Raw genomic sequence first — 21,117 nt, forward strand, 5'->3', positions numbered from 1 at the left:
GTACTTAAAAAAAAATATTTTATTACATAATGCATTGAATTTTTTCCATTATTCCTGATGTGGAGTGAGCAGATTTAAAAAAAGACATTGTAGCAAAGAGAATGCTGTTGCATTTGGCTAGCTTCAATGGAAATGACTTACAAGTGAAATGTAATCAAGGAGGATTTCTAGGAATGCTCTTTGAACATGTTGCTTTATTTATTATACAAAGTATGCATGTTTCTTTGTCACTTCCCTTCCCCTCCAATTCACTGGTGAGTAATCTTGGGTTTCCTGTCTCTCTGTATGCAGTTTACTGCCAACAACTTCCCCCTGCTGACTGTGCTACAACTGCAGATCTGTGAGTTATTTCAAGAGTGGCTCTCCTGTTGAAGTCTGATAAGATCGTGTACCACCAGGAAGGCATAACATTATAATCCTAAACACAACATGATCCTCTTCTTTTTAGCCCTTGTACTTGTCACATGGACAAGAATAAAGGTTGTGCATGGGTGGAAGCAGAGGAGAAAAAGGAGATAGCCATAGATAACACCCTTAGTAAGAAGTATAAATCCTGAGCAAGAATGGCTTGGTTACAGTCAAGCTTTTATCTGGAAACAGGCTCTGAGAACTGGTCAAGATATAATGACTAACAAAAAGCAGAGGTTGATATAGCATTGGAGCAAATCTAATGATTGGATATATTGGAATATATCTAACAATTGGATATATATTTTATCTTTCTTCCCTCCCACACCCGAGATTCCCATGTTTTAAAGAAACATTAAAAGAGCAAAAAGAAATGTACTGTGTACATGAAACAAACCTATATAGAAGACAATATTTGTTAATGTAAACTCACTATTCTTACTTCCAAAAAATCACTGCCTCATCCTCTGAGAAAGAGGCAGAATCTCTAGGTATGCCTTTGGGGTATGCATGGGGACTTCCTTTCCTTAAAAGCTTCTCTGCAATTATCCAGCCTCCCAACTTTTCCCCCAAATGGTGTGGGGGGAGATAAATTTAAGCACTGTAGCTTGAAGGTGTCTTGGTTCTAATAAGATGTAGAAAGGTCTCTGTTCTTTACAGGCATTGTAGATCTGATTGTGCTTATAAAAGAGGAACAGAGATAATGCCTGCTGACTAAATTGTCCTCTAGAGAAGTATTAGTTACAGAGCTTCTTCCTTAACAAGGCTCCCTGTTTAAATGACTGTGGAACTTATTTTATTTGATTAGCATCTTTCTAAATAGTAACTTTGCACACAGATATGTATAAATATGTTTATGGCAAATAAATATACTATTGACTTAGAAAATATGTATGTGCACATGGAAGGACTAATACATACATTGCTACAAACATACAGATACCCCCTGTTGCAGTATTTCCTGAGTATTTCCAGCATCAATGTGATGACATGGGAGAACTGCTACTTTTGCTATTCATATCTCTACTTTTTAAATGTAACTTCATTGGGTAGTGGTGGTATTCTAAATCTTACCTGCATAGATATTATGAGAAGCAAGAACAGAAAGTCTGGTTTTAAAAATCACATGTCTTGGAAAAAAAGGTAAAGGTAAAAATGCATTTTAAAGTGCTACTAATTATGAGTATGGCAGAGTAAAATCCGAAGAAAAGAGAAACAAGTTTGTGTTCTCTCTCTCTCTCTCTCTCTCTCTCTGTGGGTGGGTGCGTGGGTGTAATCAATACTACTGTATGTACCTTAACTTTTTAGGATTGTTTTACACAAGAGGAAATTTCCTACACAGAAGTATCTGATCTATGTTGGAAATTGTGTAAATCCTCTGTGTAGGTCTTCATATGTGACAAAGGCATTTGCGCCTAGTAACTAACTGTGTGTGCCTAGACAGGAAACCATTTCTGTTACTGTTTTCGTGCCACATATCTATGCAGCAAGATAGAGCTGTATGTTTGCCATATGCAACAAACTCCACATAGAGCGTCACACAAAAATCACTATTATGTGGGATATTTTATCTCGTCTAAGGTAGCCTTAAATGTATGCCAATTGTACATTTGATCAGAATATCTTTATGGATAGATGTATCTATTCACCCTTGTGAAGACAGCCAACATAATTGTCTCTTTTCTTCCTTGGCAACACATGTTTTGTTGCTGTACAAATATCCTTGACTGACTATAATGCAATGCTATACATGCCTACTCAGAAGTAAGCACCAATGAGTTCAATGGGACTTCTTCCTAGGTATGTGAGTGTAGGATTACAATTTGAGAAGCTAAATGAGTTGCAAGATACCCTTGTACCTTTATGCATTATGGGAAAGAAATCCTGCTGTGTGTTTTTTGTTATTTTATTTTTAGGAATGGAGAATGACATACTGGGGGGTGGGGGGCAGATCAGGAGGGTTTGTTTGAAAAAGGGCACAAGGCATTTGAAAACTGTGCTTGGTTTTCTTCCCCCTCCGAGTTTCTTTTTTTGGACACTGTGTAGCTCTTTAATCAGAATAGCATCACGTGTGTCCCTTTTGATTTTATGAATGAGCTGCCTCAGATTTGTGAGGAAATCCCTTGAAAGCAAGCACTTGAGGGAATGCCTGGGACTTGTCACTCACTCCACCCCCATGGGGGATTAGTAAAATGAAAAGTCGTAATTTGACCTGATGGGGGGGAAATAAACCACTCTAAAAACCTTCCCCCTCCCCTCGGCTTTCTTCCACATAGACGTTCACTGAGAGAGCTAAAGATAAATTGTTGCATTACAGTGGACTCTTGGGTATTGCCTTGATCCCTGAACTGCAAATCATTTTATCCTTCACTATGTTACATACTTAATAACATTTTCAAACATTACTTGGCCTTATAAAACAGGTTACCTGCAGTTCAAAAAATGTTATCAATTTCTTGGTTGCTGTCTGAATGGAATGGCTACCCTAAATGCAGTATTGTGCATTATTGTAACATGTTTCCCTTGGGGGCACATGATTTCTTTCTGTTCTTTTATCTTTTCTTTTCTTTACAGTGCACAAGGCTGGCATTCATTTTAAACAACTGAACCTATCTTGAGGGGTTTTCTTTTCATATTTTATTGTATTCTTTGCAGCCAGTGTTTGTTTTATCAGCTATTTCTGCTGCATTTGAATTGTTGCACATTTGACTTTGTTCAAGGATGCACTTTATTACATGAACACAAAACTGTAATTGTATATCTGTATGTCAAATACGTTGTTGTATAAAAATACTTCTGTAATGAATTTATGCTTTATCAAGCTCTTTCTTCCCGATTCATACATAATAATGGCTTTTAAAATAGAAACAAAACAAAAATATACTGAAATCATTATTTATATACTGAAATCATTATTTCATAGCTTACTAGCTTCATAGTACTTGATCGTCAAGCTCAAATAACTTAAAAAATCTTATTTTCTTAACTGAATGTTATTGCTCCTGACACATACTCCTGACACAGCTCTGTACAATATCGCTCCTGACACAGCTCTGTACAATACAGTGTGCAATTATTTTAAAATATTAATTAATTGTGGATTTCCTACTTAAAAGAAAAACAAATTTTGATTGGCAAAGATGGTCCTCAGTAGGAGAATGTGTGGGGTGAAATCTATAGTCCTCATTATAACTGAAACCTGCTTGTTAATTTTTTAAATACATTTGGGATTGTAACGCAAGTTGGGCAGAGGGCATTGTTAAACAGAAGCCCATAGACCAAAGAACTCCCACTTTATCATATGTCTTCTGGCATGGTGCCAGCTTACCAGATGCTCTAGGGGTGCACCGTTGAGCTACATCAGAAGTAGGGGTTTGTGATGGCCCTCAAAACCTCTGTGTTTTAAATAAAAAATAAACTCAGTTATATGGATTCATTTCAAACTGACATCCCAATACTGCAGAATGTTAACCATCAGGAGAATAGCTGAAAGAATCCAAGCTTTTATTGAACTGTATCAGTGGTGGAATGAGTTCTGATAGCTTCACAGAAACATGGGGTTGCCAACATTTTTGTACATGCAGGGACCTTGCACCTCAGAAAGCTGTAAAAAAAGCAGAATAACAGGTGCAATTTTCTCCATCCTTGCATCCCCATGCTGCGTACTGCTGCATCTTCTACCTTCCTGTCTTATGTCACCCTTCAGAGAGGAAAAATGTGGTAGCTATACTTAGGAACACCTGTTTTTCTGGCATCACAGCTTCTCCTACTCCTGTAAGTCTCATTCATAGTTTGCATGGCACTGAAGAGAGCATTCTTGCCTCAGTGAGGGTTGAATGGCTGCCTAGTTGCCTAGAGACATGGGGATAGTCATGTATAAAAGGAAAGGTAAACAACTGTAACAGGCAATTTGTGTAACTGGGTGTTCATTTGCAAGTGTATTGTTTAGAAAGGATGCTGCCATCTAGGTGCTCTGACATTACATGTACCCCACTTCCCAGTCTCCCATTGGTAGACTTATGGTGTCAATGTTTAGAGCAGCTTTCCCCAACCTGCTGCTTCCCAGATGTTTTGGACTGTAACTCCAATCAGCCTCAGCCATCATGGCCAGTGGTCAGGAATGCTGGGAGCTGGAGTCCAAAACATCTGAAGGACACCAGGCTGTGGAAAGCTGGTTTAGAGATTCATTTACTGGAGGAAGTCATGTCATAATTTATATAGTACAAACCCATCCAATGTAGGGAGTTGCATTGGAACTCTACTGTTGGTTACTCTTTTTTCTTCACCTGAAGACTAATGAGTCATGAGTAGCCAGCAATACAAATTAATGTAGTAGAGTGCTCAGTGTTCTCCAGTAACCATGGGTGTGTTCCCTGTAGCCATCCCCTGTGCATGATGGGAGTTTACCTAGATTGATAGTGACCATGGGTGTCTGAGTGCTCTGCATACCTTGGGGTACTTAGAGGGGAGGGACAGAGAAAATCCAGGCATCATGCTTTGAGGCCAGGCTCTCAATCCCTAATGATCCCCCCTTTTTGCTTACCTGCTTTGTCCTTGAGTTGAGGTTCCTGGTGGAGAGAGGTTTGAATCCAGAGTCTAGCAACAAAGAACCTTAAAAGGTACCAAGACAAGACAGGTATTATTCTTCTGCCTTTCCTACTTCATTGTTAGCCTTGGCCATTTCTTGTTTACACTGCATGCTTCCTTTCACCAAGTTTCCCTTCACCAGAGTTTTCATTTGTGTACCCCGATATGGAAGAAGAGTGATTTAGCCCCATGCCACACAATTTAGTATTGAAATCTGTGTTCTCTTTTTCAGGCTTATATACTTTTGGTGCTATGCCACAATTGGCTCCTGAATTTGTTGGAATCCTATCCAACGAATTGGATCTGGCTTGAGGCAGAGAGGGAGATGGGGCAGCAGTTGTCTTGAACTCTCCATCCAGTTGTAGCATTTTCTCATGCCACCTGTTTTGTTGGTGTAACCTTATGCATTGTTGTGGGTAGGATCAATCTCTGAGCTAGTGTTGGATTTTGATTAGCTTCTCCATTATGCCTACAGCTCCACCCATTTTACACCTTGCCCCCAGTAGTGTCTCACTGGCATTGTGGTGGTGTGCCACTGATGCAGTGGTAATGGTACTTCCACTGGCCTAAATCCACGACATGGCATAGCTTTGTATTCTGCTGGCACAGCAGAATTTAGTACAGCTTTGGTTCTGTTTAGCGATGTGCTCCAATGTTGTAACTTGAAGTTATGGAAAATAATTAAATAAAAATGCAACTCTTTATGCCTGAGGGGTATTTGAAATGGGCTCAGTGTATTTACTACAGTGGTATGTAAGCAGTTCACCAGAGCAAGCCCTGCATTACTGTACTTCCACCTCCAGTATGACAAGGGATTAGGGTATTGCTTTTTCTATCTGATTTAAAAGTGAATGAAAATACTTTACTGCAGCAGCATCATATTTTAAAACTCTCACCTTATGTCAGTGACTTAATAGGATAAATAATGGCACAGGATATTCATCTAATAAACCTGCAAAATTAAATACTGAGAACATAAATAATATGCACAAGTGGAGACGTGTGAAATGTCATAGTAATCTGGATGGGTGTGTGGAGAGCTCCATGAGTGATTCTCTGGGAGAGAGTTTAGCAATGGTCCACTTTGCAGTCACATTGCAGTAAGAAAAAACACTAGTTGAATTGAAATCTGCATATATTGTCCCTCTAACTGCCCTGACTTTCTGGAAAATGTGATGGATCTGGGAGTGTGTTATGCATTTGTCATGCCTGTATACGGGTGTAGAGGGGAGATCCACAACCATTTGAAATTTTAATCATTTATTAGCCCAGGATCATGATACCTGTCCCAAATTGAAAGTTGTTCTACCACCTTCTGATATACTTTCCAACTGCTCCTTTATCAATTTTCCCCCATCTTTCTTCTCAGGATTTATCGGGCTCCATTGATGACCTGCCTACAGGAACTGAAGCAACTCTGAGTTCAGCAGTTAGTGCATCAGGTTCTACCAGCAGTCAAGGAGAGCAGAGCAACCCAGCACAGTCACCTTTCTCCCCTCATGCCTCCCCACATCTCTCCAGCATCCCTGGGGGGCCCTCCCCTTCCCCTGTGGGCTCTCCTGTTGGAAGCAACCAGTCAAGATCTGGTCCCATTTCTCCTGCGAGTATTCCAGGTAAATGGTGGACTTTTTTTGAAAAATTATTTCAAGCTGACTTCCAGTGTTCTGTTTTGTATTTTCATTGTTTGCTTCAGCATGTGTGTATGCTTTGTACTTCCCCATCTTAGGCAAGTTTTACATTTTCAGTCATTCACACTAAATAATTCAGACATGAGATGGGGTTGGAACACTTACCACTTTGTTCCATAACAAAGAAGGGTTGTGCAGGCAGACTCAGCTCCCCCAAACCATTGATCATAGATCTGTTCTTTGTGCTTGGCACCTCCTGTAACGCAGACATAAATAAGTCAGCAATCCTATTCACACTTACCTGGGAGTAAGCTCCATTGTATACAATAGTGGGGCTTACTTCTGAGTAAGCATGTGTAGGATCACACTGTATCCCAATAGCCTTTAATAAGTGGTTTTAACGTTCATTAACGTTCTTGCCATATATTCCTTCCATATCTTCAGTGAATTGTCTCTTCTTGCCCACTGTACCTTGTTTGTTCTGACCTCAGTCCTCTTGTATTACCTCCTGCTATGTCTTGCTATGAGCTTCTCCATGTGACATAGATTGGCTCCCTCAATAATTTTCTCTCTAGCAAGTAATTGTAAAATAAGCAGCTGTTGTGTTGCTGATAGCTATGACAGGGCAATGCCAAAATGTAGCAGGGGGTTCCTTTCTGGGAAGACTGTTAAAATAAAGGTGTTGTGTTCCCAGGGTTTGCTGGTGTAAAAGCATCCTTTACCTCTTCCCTTCTTTAGGTGAGATGAAATTGGCAGCTAAAGCAACATCAAAAGGACATTCACAACTAGCCTACTAACCCAGCTTCCAAATGGCTGATTCTGTCCCATGTTATGTGCAAATGTTTTTCTTCCCCACCACAAGTGTTCTCTCCCATATTGTTTATGATCACCCATTGTGAGTATGAGACTACATTGGCACAGCCCTGATATTGGAATATCCCATTAATCAGCAGGCATTTCTTTCCTTTGCACAGTGAAAAACCAGGCAGTAGTTCTGATGGTAGGTAACATACTGTCTCTACAACTCCTTTCCACCACCACCATAGCATTTCTACTTTGTGAACAAAATATACTGTGAGAATTTACTATTAAGGATAATGAAAAGTACTTCCAGAACTTCATGAATGAATTTTTTTATCAGCCTTAAGTCATACTTCTTATAACAGTGCTACAGTGCATAATTCGTGTTTTATAAAATAAGCAATCTGCATCTAAGGTTTTTTTTAAAAGATCTTTGTAAAGAAACACATGGGGGACAGGGACAAAGATCAAACATACATTTCTTTACATTTTTTAGTTCTTTGTTCATTTACGACTCACATTTTACTATTATACTATGCTGTATTTTCAGTATATAAATACTAGTATAAGGAGATGGTTGTCATTTAGGAAACTTGATCTCTCTCTAATAAGACGATAGTTGAGGAGTTGAAGCTGACACAGCATAACTTCAGAATACATTGCCAGAAAATTCAGTGAATGCTGGCTTGGCTTGCCTCCTAGGCCAAAAGTCTCAGTTTACTAACAAAACAAAAATATTCAAAAGCAAGAGACTGGGTGCACATGATTCTATGGCTAGCTCTCAATCCCTAATGGGGTAGTGTTATGTCTGCACCAGATGTTGCAATACCCACAGAAAGAAACACAGTTCTCCGAGCTTGTACAATGATGTGGACAAATAATTAGCCTTTCCCCACCTCAGTTTCAGTCAGTCCTGGAAGCACAACTTAAGGCAACAAAGCAGTCTATAGTGGGAAAGGAATTTATTAGTCTTGGGGAAATGTAAACTCAGAGTTATTCCCACTCAGCTAACACAAAGAGTAAATTGCAAATACACATGCATCTTAACCAACCAATTTTAAAGTTGCATTTTTTTCTTTAAACAAAAGACCGTCTCATTTAAGAGGATATATTTGTGCATGTTCTGTTTTTACTGTTATTTTAATCTGGTGTAACAAAGAAATAGCACATTTGTGAAATTGACATGGTTTCCCTTTTAAGATCTCCCTCCTTTTAAAACATTTCACTGTGAAGTCCTCTCCAGAGTCAAAAACTCCAGTAGCAATGCATGCAGTTTATTGGCAAGTAGTACAAAAAAGTCATTGACATAGCTATGCTTTTTCATCATGGGTAATGCACAAAATAATTACTCAGCAGTTTTACATATTTGCCAACAAGACAGCGTTTACACATTTCAGAATGTTGTCATGGCTATGCAAGGGAAATATTTCACTGTTTCACAGAACACTAGTTTTTAATTCTTGACTTACTGGCAGTATGATTAGCAGGAAGACCTTAGCAGAGAGTAACACTGGGTGACCATTCCTCAGCCCCCTGGCAATTGCGCTATGGAGTTCCACATGGTACCATCCTGTCCGCAATATTATTTAACATCTATTTGAAGCTACTGGGAACGGTCATTAGGGGTCTTGAAGCCAAGTGCCATCAGTATGCTGATGGCACACAGCTCTATCTCCCTGTGATATATGACTCAGATGAGGCTGTGCAAGTACTGGATCAGTGCCTAGATGTAGTAATGGGCTGGATGAGGGCCAATAAATTGAAACTGAATCCTGGCAAGACAGAAGCCCTGTGGGTGAGTGGTTCCTGCATCTGGGAGATAGGCTTGTTGTCTGTTCTGGACAGGGTTGCGCTCCCTCCGAAAGATCAGCTTTGTAGTCTGGGGGTACTCCTAGATCCATCACTGTTGCTGGAGGCACAAGTGACCATGGCGCCTCGGAGTGCCTTTTACCAGCTTTGGCTGGTTTGCCACCTATGGCCTCTCCTGGACAGGGATAGCTTGGCCACAGTGGTCCAGACACTAGGAACCTCAAGACTGGACTACTGTAATATGTTCTATGTGGGGCTGCCCTTAAGGCTGCTCCAGGAGCTGGAGTTAGTACAGAACGCAGCAGCTCAGCTATTCTCAGGAGCTGCCCCTTTTCAGCATGCAGCTCCTTTGCTGAGGGAACTGCACTGGCTGCCTATTCGTTACCAGGCCAGGTTTAAGGTTTTGGTACTAGTGTACAAAGCCCTAAACAACTGGGACCAGGATACCTGAGAGAGTGCCTTCTCCCTTACCATCCTACCTGATCACTGAGGTCATCAGAGAGCATGCCTCTGGTGGTTCCATATAGACCTATGGCCTGACTGGAGTCCACTCAGAGAAGAGCTTGCAGTGTGGTGGCTCCCGTCCTATGGAACTCCCTGCCTCTGGAGGTCAGGCAGGCACCAACACTGGGTTGTTTATGGTGCCTTCTGAAAACAGCTCTTTTCCAGGAAGCCTTCCAGCCTCAACTTTATTGGCACTCTGTTTTTTAAAGAATAATCTTAATATCATGTTTCTTTTTATCTTTTGTTCATTTATCTCTTGTTGTTCATCACTCTGAAATCTGTTTAGATGTGGAGCGGTATACACATGTTGTAAATAAATATATAAGATCTTTTTATGGTATAATGTACTCTGACAACGTTCTGTATGCTTACTGTGGACAGCCACTTATTATACAAAGATGGTAACTCTAAGGAGTAGCGTTCTAGGCAGGGAAACTGATGACAAGGAAGCTATTGATGAGTCTGGAGGGAGACAAGAGCATGGATGTTGAGGCTTGATAGACAGCTGAAGAGCAAGGGGCAGGAAGCAGTAGTCATGTGAGTGGGGCAAGTTATTTTGCAAGGAACTGAAACCCAGTCATAGGCCTCTGAAACTCCTTTGGTGCCAGATATTTCAACACAGAGAGAACATGAATTACCAAGGGCTACTAAGAAACTATAAGGGTTACAAACTGCTTTTTTGAGGGAAGCAAAAGGAAGCAGAGATTCGTAGCATACTGCTGTCTTCTCTGCTTGGCAGTAGGGATGTACGGAAGTCACTTACCTTTCTGCGGATTATGTTGATGGTGGGGAGGAGGCGTTCCGTCCCTCTCCCCAGAATCCTCGATGGGGAGGGAGGCGATCTGTTCCTCCCCCCCAGAATCCTCAATGGCTGGCTGTGCTCCGCGGCAGCTCTGCGGAGCAGCCGGCCAGGCCCAGCCAGGCCAGAGCCGTCCGCAGCCGGATTTCCGGCCGCGGAGGGCTCTGTGGGGGGGAGAACCGCGTACGCAAATGGTGGCGGCCATAGCCGCCGCCATTAGCGTACGCGGGGTTTTTTTTAAACCCAGCCATGATAGGCTACGTAAAGATTTACGTAGCCTATCATGTCGTGTGTGTTTTTTTTTAAACCCAGCCATGATAGGCTACATAAATCTTTACGTAGCCTATCACATCGTTTTTTGTTTTTTACAAGACTGCAAATGGCAGCGGCGGCAGCCAGTCGGAAGACCAGCTGCCGGAGCCGCTGCAGCCCAGAAGATCTGCCCCAGGTAAGTCTCGTCCCGGGGGGGGATCCTCAGGGGGGCGGGGGGCAGGCCGTTCCGCCACGGAGTTCGGTGGGCCGAATGCACTGGCATTCAGCCTCACCAAGATCCGTGGCGGAATTCTCTGACATCCCTACTTGGCAATGGTTCTCCAGGGTCTCAGTATTTGTTTTTCTCAGCTGTCCTATCTGAGATTGTTTTACTTAAGATTCCATTCATATATATGTAACCAAAAATCAATAAATAACAAAAAACAAGTTATTCCTAAGATAGTGGGAAAAGCAAAGGGGCAATGTGGTCAGTTGCTCTGGTTGACAGCTTTTTTTCTGGTAGGACTCTTGTACTTTTACAAACTGCATGACAAGCAGAAATTTAGCAGGTGAGGCTTTTTTGTGGCACAGAAGTGATGAGAAAACCTACACCTTGTAAGTTTCTGTCTGTAATGTAACAGTTAAAGATACAGGCTCCCTGTTAGAAAAAACAAAACACTGGCAACCCCCTAGTGGTTGGTGACTAAACTCTGCTGAAGTTATATTCAGAGTGCTCAGCTGATGGTTCAGGAAACTCTCATCTTTAGCGTTGGCTCTGACTGTTCAGTATCGCAAACCAGATAGATATCATAGAGATAGAGAGAGAGTGCTCTATAGAATGTGTAAACCTGTGAGATAAGAAGTGTTTCTAGATTTAGAGTTCACATTGAGTTTTGATGGACGGAATTTAGTTTCCAGGATTGTCAATCTGTGTTTCCAAAGCATAGGAGCAGTTATAACTGCTTTCCTTACACAGCTCAAACACAGCAGGTATACACCAGGCTGCTCCATGAGGAAAGACTGCATTGTACTGTGTTACCCATTTGGATCCCTTTGTAAGAACGTTAATTATAAGCAATACCAAGTGATTTCAGTAGACTGCTTGAATATCGTTGATTTCAATGGGACATAAGCAAACTAACTACATGTAGGATAGTAGCAAATAGGATTTAACTTTCAGATATAATGTTGAGAATCAGAGAGTGAGGATAGTTTTGGGTTACTTTTTTAAAAAGCTTTCAGTTTCTTAATTTACTAAAAAGACATAGGCTATCCTGAATCAGTGGTAACAAATATTCTTAGGGAGCAATACTACCTGCATAGGCGGCTGCCTCTGAACTCAGAGGCGACTGCCTATCCAAAGCAGGGCATGAGAAACACGGAAGGGATCATTCCCTCCACCCTTCTCCTGCCCTGCTTTTTTGGCTAGATAGCCGATTGTGGCTGTCTAGCTGCGGAAGGACGGAGTGGGGAAGGAGGCTGCTGTATGACACATAGGATGTGTCACACAGGCAGTTACGCTCTCCCCGCCCCGGAACGCCCCCAGCCACGCCCCTTTCTGGCCACTCCACACTCCTCTTGTGAGCACGGAGGACAGGGCTGTTCTGCACTGCCTCCGAGGCAGCGCAGAAGTGGGTAGAGGTTGGTTCTCTGGGAACCAGCCTCAGAGCACGAACTCCAAGGTCAGTTCCCAGAAAACAACATATCCTATGGCCATCTAGCTGCTGTCTAGCAGCCATAGTACTGCTCCCTCCACCTATTTAAAGTCCCAGATTCAAACTTCTAAAGGTAATCAGGTTATTAAAACCATGCTTAAGAAAATGTAGAATATGATTAATATGTGCCTAAAACTATAGACATAGTGGATATATTTTTGTATTAGAGATGGCTGTGAAATGTGATTAAATTATTCTAGTGCATATTAGTCAGAGAACAGTCCTATCCTATACATGTCTACTCAGATATACTGTAAGTCCCATTGAGTTCAATAAAGCTTACTCGAGGTAAAAAGCAAAAGAATTGTAACTGAAGTGTTATTCACCTGCAATCTCTGTTGCTAATTTACATTGCCAGTTAGAATTTTATTTTAATTTGTAAATGTTTAGAATATGTTCCTTTATTGTTGTAATACTTTATATCCCATTAGTCATCCACAACTGTCACATTCATGAAAAATATTGTATTTTTGATTATTGCGTTATGAAAACATGAGTTTTATACATGTCTGTTTTATGGTCTTATAGATGAAACAATTTAAACTCTCCCCTTTCCATTTCATGTGCTTTCATAATAAAATATTGATGTGATTGTATCATAAATGGAAAGGTGTCTTTTTCCTCCATCATATATGGCAATATTAAGAAATGATGGATGCATTTACAGGGCAATTCAGTTAATCTGCTCCTGCTTTGTCAACTAATTCTTGTTGTTAGCTGTAGGACTTTGTACCTTGGTAAAAACTTATACATTGAGCTCTAACTAATGTTTATTTTCTGAACTGCAGTGGACTGTCACTGCTTTTATACAGATTAGGTGCCCAATAGTCCACCCATTTCCCTCCAACACAAGCACATGAGGCACAAGTAACTTCCACAGCGCAGACAGAAGGTCTGGATATGGGAGGCACACACAAACTTCCCATTCCCTGCTTTGCCAGTGAGTGTGCTTGTGTACTTACATTGGCAGGGAATAGAAAGGCAGGGTTCTGTTGAGCTCTGTGGCACTCCCAGTTACAGGCACTGGACCATGACTTGACTAGACTGGGCTCTTGATATATTGTTACTGCCTTCTCTATGAAAGTGTTCTAGAACTATGGTATTGTAGAGTACCATAGCCAAGGCACCTATTGGGCACCATAGCCAAGGAAGACACAATGGTCAGCTGAGGAACCTGGACAAAGCCACTGTAAAAATCTTTGTATGCAGAGCATGTTTCTTCCATTCTCTCCTATCCCAACCGCCATAGTTTTATATAGTGTTTTTGGAAATGAATTCAAAACCAGAAATACAACTTCCTTTAATTATATTTGTATAGATGAGAAGTGGGTTTAAAACGTTTTTAGAGGTCGCTGATAGTCATGTTTATAAGGGTATATTCAAATAATAATAGATAAAAACCCTTTTGTTTTGCTCCTTTTCTCCAGGTAGCGGTGGACTGAAATTATTGTGATGTGTTGATTGATTACAGCCGTTAAGTTTCTTACTAATCAGTTTCATCGCTTATTCTCAATTCACACTTGTACCTTTGATTTCTCTTCCACAACAGGGTGATGTAGGTTGTCATTGACTAATGAAGAACAGAATTGGTTTCGGCATTAGACAAACGGAATGCCGACACCAATCCTGAAAGGCATTAATCTTTAATAATCCACATCTGCATGTTTATAAATGATATAAGCCGGAGTTCTTAATGCTGTTACTCCCCCTTGCAAACAGAAACTGACATAACGAGTTGGGTAATTAAAGGCATGTGGCTAAGTGTTGCGTGTGTGACCTTGCAGAAGATTCTAAACTGATGAAGGGTTTATGTTGATCAATGATATATAAAGACTTGCAATACTCAAATACCGGAGCTAGAACTCCAGATTTAGTGTGTCTTATGCATGTTCAGGGGCTTTTAGGACAGCCTTTTTGTCCTATGTTACTTAACCTTCTGTAGTTCTCTCCTTTCCTGATGAATCTCTTCTATCTTTAGAAGAATGACCATATTTTCCAGTGATATTCTCTTCTTCAATACATTTACATAGTAGAAAGCAGTATGCTATTTGAATTTACTCACAGGCCAGAATAGGACGAGGAAAAGCATTTCTTTCCCCTACCCATCATTTACGCCCACCATTTAGCTAAGAGGCATGCATTGCAGACCTTGGAGAGGCAATTGCTTGGACAGGGGTGACTTTCCCTAGAATCTGCCCCATCTTGCAGCTGATGCCCCTCGAGTAAGGTATGGACAGCAAGGTAGAAAGGAAAAGGTGATTGTAAAGGAAGGAGATAAGATGCCTCTTTCCTTTCAGTCATTACCATCACACACTATACATGTCATTGTTTTCCAATTTTCGCATTTTGATGCTGTTGCATTTCATTTTTGATGTCTCTGAACATTACACACACACACACACACACACACACCCCGCTGTACATCCAATAAAATATCTGAGCAGTGAACAATAAAAAGGAGAGAAAATAATATTGATTGATTGATTGCATTTGTATACTGCCCAGTAGCCGAAGCTCTCTGGGTGGTTCACAATGATTAAAATCATAAAATACAACATGATAAAATATAATATAAAAGTTTAAAAGTGCAGTATAAAATAAAAATAAAAACCAAAATAAAACCCAAGTAGCAGTGCAAAGATTTAAACTACAGTAACAGATTTACACAACAGAAACTGAAAATAAGAAGACCCAGCATAGGCAACAGGTGAGACTCTCTGTGGAGCTCATTCCACAACAGAAAAGGCCTTCTCTTCACTTGGCAGGGGCTCACGGAGACAATTCACTAAAGACGATCTTAGGGTCTGGGCAGTTATGGGAGGAGACAATCCTTCAGGTAACCTGGCCCCAAGGGCTTTGAATGTTAATACCAGCACTTTGATTCGGGCCCAGAAATGGACTGGCAATTAGTGCAGATAGAAAAGTACTGGCATAATATGATTACACTGGCTAGTTCCTGTTAACAATCTCACTGCCCTATTTTGGACCAGCTGAATTTTCTGGACCATTTTCAAAGGCATTGCCATTCATTGCAGTAATCCAGACGAGAGGTTACCAGAGTACCATTAGTGACAATACTGGATCCAAGAGTACCCCCAAACTACAAACCTGATCCTTTAGGCGGAGTGCAACCTTGTCTAGAACAGGTTGAACATCACGTAGTCAGGCAGGCAAACTACCCACTCCTCTAAAACCTCCGTTTTGACTGGATTGAGTCCCAGAACAGGCAGTAGTGGTGGTGGTGGTGGTGGTGGTGATAGAAATACAGAATTAAAAACTTTAAAATCAAATTATACCAACAAAAACCATGGCTGGTCAGTCAGGGAAGGCTTGTTTAAATAAAAGTGTCTTCAGCAGGTATCAAAAACGGAACAATGTTGGTGCCTGCCTGACATCAACAGGCAGGGAGTTCCATAGGGCTGGAGGTGATACACTAAAGGCTCTACTCTGAGTAGACTACAAATGAATTGCAGCTCCTTGCGGAACCACTGGGAGTGCCTCATCTGATGACCTCAGTGACTGGACAAGCTGGTAAGGGAGAAGGTGCTCTCTCAAATATCCTGGTCCCAAGTTGTTTAGAGCTTTATATACCAATAACAAAACCTTAAACCTGGCCCAGTAGCAAATAGGCAGCCAGTGTAGTTCCCTCAGAAGAGGTGTTACATGCTGAAAAGGCGAAGCTTCCAACAGTAGATGAGCTGCTGCATTCGCTGCAGCTTCCGGATTAACCCTAAGGGCAGCCCTACATAGAGCACATTGCAGTAAGCTAATATTGAGGTTATTAGTGCCTGTACGTACCACTGTGGCCAAGCTGTCCTGATCCAGAAGAGGCTGTAGCTAGAGTACCAGTTGGACTTGGTAGAATACAACCCGAGGTGCCATGGCCACTTGGGCTTCCAGCAACAAACATGGATCAAGGAGTACCCCTAGACTACAAAGGTCATCTTTGAGAGGGAGTGCAACCCTATCTAGAACAGGCAATGAGCCGATCTCCTACATTCGGGAACCACTCACCCACAGGGTTTCTGTCTTGCCAGGATTCAGCTTCAGTTTATTGGCCCTCATCCAGCCCATCACTGAGTCTAGGCACTGATCCAGGACTGACTTACTTACTTATTTATAACATCTGTATCCCACCCTATATCATTAGGATCTCAGGGCAGCATACAGATAAAATTAATTTAAATAATGTAAAACAATACATAATTTAAATAGCTAAAAACATATTAAATCATTAAGCTAGCTAATACCAATTTAAAATCTAAAACAATAAAATAGTTAAACAATGTACAAACTCAGGGAATCCAATTAGCCCTCAAAGGCTTTGGTAAAAAGCCATGTTTTAACTTGGCACCAAAATGAAACCAGTGTCTATGCCAATCGGGCCTCCAAGGGGAGGGCATTCCACAGACTTGCAGAGCCTCACCTGATCCAGATGTCACAGGGAGATAGAGCTGTGTGTCATCAGCATGCTGATGGCGCTTTGCTCCAAACTCTCTAATGACTACTCCCAGTGGCTTCCTATAGATGTTAAACAGCATATCACCCATGGTTCAGCAAAGCCCTTAATGCGGAGTGGGGGCAGGGGGAACATAAGTCCACCAAGGGTTGCTGTCTTTCTAACTCGGTGGCTCCTCAGTGAACAACACACTGCTTTTTAAGCCATGAGGAGTTTAAAACTCTGGTGGCTAGAGAATCTGTTCGGATCAGAAAGACAACAAAAACACCAGGTGCACATCTGAGTCTCTCAATCACAGCCATTGTGTATTTCATGTAGTAAAAGGATGGCCATAATTTAAAATCACTGTAGAAATCTGGTAGAATGTAGTGAACTTCACATGATTTTTTTTGCCTCTAGTTTTCCCATTTTAAATGCTGCATGGTTCTGTGTGTTGCTCTCAGGAACATGGAGGGAAATCGAAGGAAAGCTTTTTTGAGGTGGTCAAATTAGACCTTTAAAAATGCAGTACCTCAGCTCTGAAAATGCCTAAGTATAGAGCAGCGATGAAGTGGGTAATAAAAGAGCAAGCTTTCATCTAATCTTTCTCCTAGAGACCCAGGTGGACAAATTGGCAACCCTGTTCACAGCCTTTTTTCCCCTCCTCTTTGTACGGTAAGAACTACTAATCGGATCCATGCTGCTCTAACTGTGGTTAGTTATTAGCAGAATAAAAGCAGATTTCTTCGAAAGAACGGGGTGGGGGGGGGGGAAACGACTATACAAAATTGCAGGGTTGTTAGAATCTTAAATGCACAGCAGTTGATTCCCCCCCCCCATTCTGAATTATGTGATGAATAAAGTCTTTCATCTGTCACTATGCCCATTTCCTTCAAAAGACAGCCAAATATTAAGCTTTTCAAACAAAAAAATTGCTAAAGGAATAAATAGTGGGGAGGAGAATAATAGACAAGCAGTTAGGGTAAAGCCAGGCTTGTTTTTATTAATATGTCTTAGAAAAAGAAATACAGAATCATAGAATTTGAGAATAGGAAGGAACTCCTGCTCTGAGGTAGCATACATCCATACCAAAAGCATTCCTGTCCAGACTTCTGTACTTACTGTAGGGCAACTCCCCGGTCTCCCCAGTAGCATGCTCTGTTAGCAAATAACCTTAAATCTACCTTTTAAGAACATAAACACATTGCTTCTAGTTCATTTCTCAATGAATCCAGTGAAACAATTGTTCTTCCTCTTAATTCTAGCTACCTTTAACTTTCTAAATGTGAAAACTTCACGTGTTTCCCTTTAATCTTTATCAGGAACTATATTTAAAATTGGTGCTCATATTGGTAAGCTTCATATGGTTAGAGTTCTGAAATGAGCTGTTCCTGCCATTGTTAATGTGCTGGAACGTCTTATGAGGCTAGTTCATTTTCTGTCTAAGATGTTAAGACTGGCTGGCCACATGGATTGTTTTTAGTGGAACAGTATTCTGAGCTCCAGATCTATATCAGCAGGTGATCTTGCTAGCCTGCACAGCAGCCAGCAGGTGAAGGGGAAAGTGCGTAGAACATTTGAACATACCCACCACAACAGCTATAGTTTTTGCCAGCACTTATTCTCTGTAGTGTCCTGTGAGGCTGGTTCATCTTTGACCTTGGTCCCATTTGAGGCTGAGGCACATACATCCTAGTTCTTTTTCAAGGCTGCAGCCTTCAAATCCTCTTCCTCCAAAGAGGAGACATGGGAAGAGGCAGAAGGTCAGTGACCACAGAGAGCAATTCAAAGCCAAAGTGTGTGACTGTTCATCACTGAGTGAATGCAGAGGATGCCAAGAGAAGAGAGGTGGCTAGAGAATAGCTGGGTCAGTTGATTGTTCTGCCCTGTGAAAATGCAATTGTTGTCTCCAGTTCCTTCTACTCTCACTCCTGCTCATCTTCCCTCCCTAGGCTTCTGACCCTGAGATTTTCCTTCTTATACCAGTCCTTCACTTTCTTTATTCCCAGGGTTTTTTTTCTCTTCTCTCTCCTGCATCCTACTTCTTGGCTTTTCCCACTGCTTGTCAATTCCCATTTAGCAAGCTCCTGTTTTGTTTTGTTTTGTTTTGTTTTGTTTTGTTGCTTTCTTGTAATTTTTGATGTAATTTCATTGTGTTGTGTCATAGATTTATTGATAGTGAGCCACACCATTGTTGTGCGGGTGTCATTTTTGTTCAGATCCTAAGCCCTACGCAGTTGGGAGTAAACTCCTTTGGAATCATGTGAGGGTTATTTCTTCCAAGTAAACATGGATAAGATTGGGATTAAAGCCTTCTGTGTTTTTAATGTACTTCTTATCTGTGTTTTTAATGTATTAGTATATATTAACCAAGTTTTTATCTCTTTTTAAAGTTCCTATGATTGTTAGCCAGCTTGAGTGCCATTTTCTTGGTGTAAAGATGGGGTACAAATTGATGGGGTACAAATAAATAAATTGAAGGAGATTGAAGCATACTCAGGCTGCAGTTGTATACATATTTAACTGGGGGTAAGCCCCATTAATGTAAGGGGGGCTTATTTCTGAGTCAACATGCATTGAACAGGGTTTTAAACGTCATATACAAACATCTTTCCAGCTCTGTATTGAGTCATTGCCTCAGAGCACAAAGGAGACAATGGCTTTGGGTGTACACCAAATGAGATAAAATGAAGGATTCAATAGATTGGCTCTGGGGGAATAAATAGGAGCCTTCCAGAGGTACCTGGCTTCTTGACTGAATTTGGGCTGGCTGATAAAGCATGACAAAAGCCAGACTTCTGTGGAAAGAACAGGTAGAGGTTTCCAGAACAAAAGAGGCCACAAGGGATACCCCAGATGGTGCTTTTACCTATTGACTTACCAGGAGGTGAGGACACTTCATGGAGGGTATTTCCCACTAAGCCTTTAAATTGGCCAATTTGTAAATTACCTTGTTGGTTGCTTGAAGAGGTTGGTGACTTGGAAGTCAGAAAGGCATTTGCATTTATCCAGATTTCTATTTTTTTTTTGTTCATCTGAGAGCAGCTCCTATTGATTGAGTTACAGCAGAAGACATGTAGGTCATAATCTTTAAGTACAATAAGGGCAGATAGCTAACATACTACCATTTTCCTTTTCCTGCCGTAGGTCTCTTACCTATGCAGCCTTTCCTAGAACAGAAGACGTACTAGACATATTATACAAGGTGCTAGAGTGATGCAAACATAATACATGTACAAACCATCATGACTGAGCTTCCCACTAACAGCTGCTTTTTAGTCAGAGATTAGGTCAGTTCTTGCAATGGAGGGATGCAAACAGTGGGATCCCCAAAGGTCTGTATTGGGACTGGAACTTTTTAAGCTGTTCGTGAATCATCTGGCATTAGGAGTGGCCAAGTTTACTGGCAACACCAAATTATTTAGGATGGTTAGAACAAAAAGTGACACTGAAGAGCTCCAAACAGATCTCTCCAAACTGGGGAAATGGGTATCAAAATGGCAAATGTGACTCCATGTAAGCAAGAGTAAATTAATGTACATTGGAGCAGAAAGTCTCAACTTCACATATACACTGATAGTGTCTGAGCTGGCAGTAGCTGACCAGGAAAGGGATCTTGCTGTTGTGGTGGATAGTGGATGGCATGTGTGAAAAAAGCAAATTCCATGTTGCAGAAAAGAATCAAAATAAGATTATCAATATCATAATGTCTTTATACCAATCTGTGGTGCAGCCACACTGGGAATACAGTGTACAGTTCTGATTTTTGTTGTTGTTCGGTCGTGTCTGACTCTTCGTGACCCCAACAGTTCTGATTACCACACCTCAAAAAGGATATTAAAGAATGGGAAAGGTGCAGAATAGGGTAACCAAAATTATCAATAACCGAAATGATCATTATAGATGATAAAGCAACCAGTAACAGCATATTTACAAATGCCATAACCAGTCAACTTATGAGGCCAAAGTCCTGTTTGAATAAAAAATGACTTTCCTGCCAGGAGAAGATCAACAGAGAAGAGGCTAGATATGCCTCCCCTTGGCAAGGAATTCCAGAGCCTGGGAGCAGCCACCTGTGTTGTCCCTTCAGTGGACGTTGAACTCTTAGGTTAGAAGTGCCAAGATAGTGATAAATCAGACTCAAAGGTTTACTTACGAGGACTACTTTATTGGGTA

At 41.2% G+C, this 21,117-nt stretch overlaps 1 protein-coding gene across 6 annotated transcripts in view; it reads left to right on the top strand.

Annotated features, from left to right (window-relative positions):
- The window catches only part of ARID1B (AT-rich interaction domain 1B), a 536,503-nt gene that overhangs the window by 383,365 nt on the left and 132,021 nt on the right, over positions 1 to 21,117 (top strand). For all 6 annotated transcript variants that reach the window (XM_084827884.1, XM_084827885.1, XM_084827886.1 and 3 more), the window contains one exon: positions 6,365 to 6,608. In XM_084827884.1, the coding sequence (XP_084684010.1) occupies positions 6,365 to 6,608 (244 nt within the window). The remainder of the gene's footprint in view (positions 1 to 6,364; positions 6,609 to 21,117) is intronic.

Source organism: Heloderma suspectum, chromosome 1 (genome assembly GCF_057233095.1).
Source record: "Heloderma suspectum isolate Gila_16-S chromosome 1, 16-S_ref, whole genome shotgun sequence".
NCBI lineage: Eukaryota > Metazoa > Chordata > Lepidosauria > Squamata > Helodermatidae > Heloderma > Heloderma suspectum.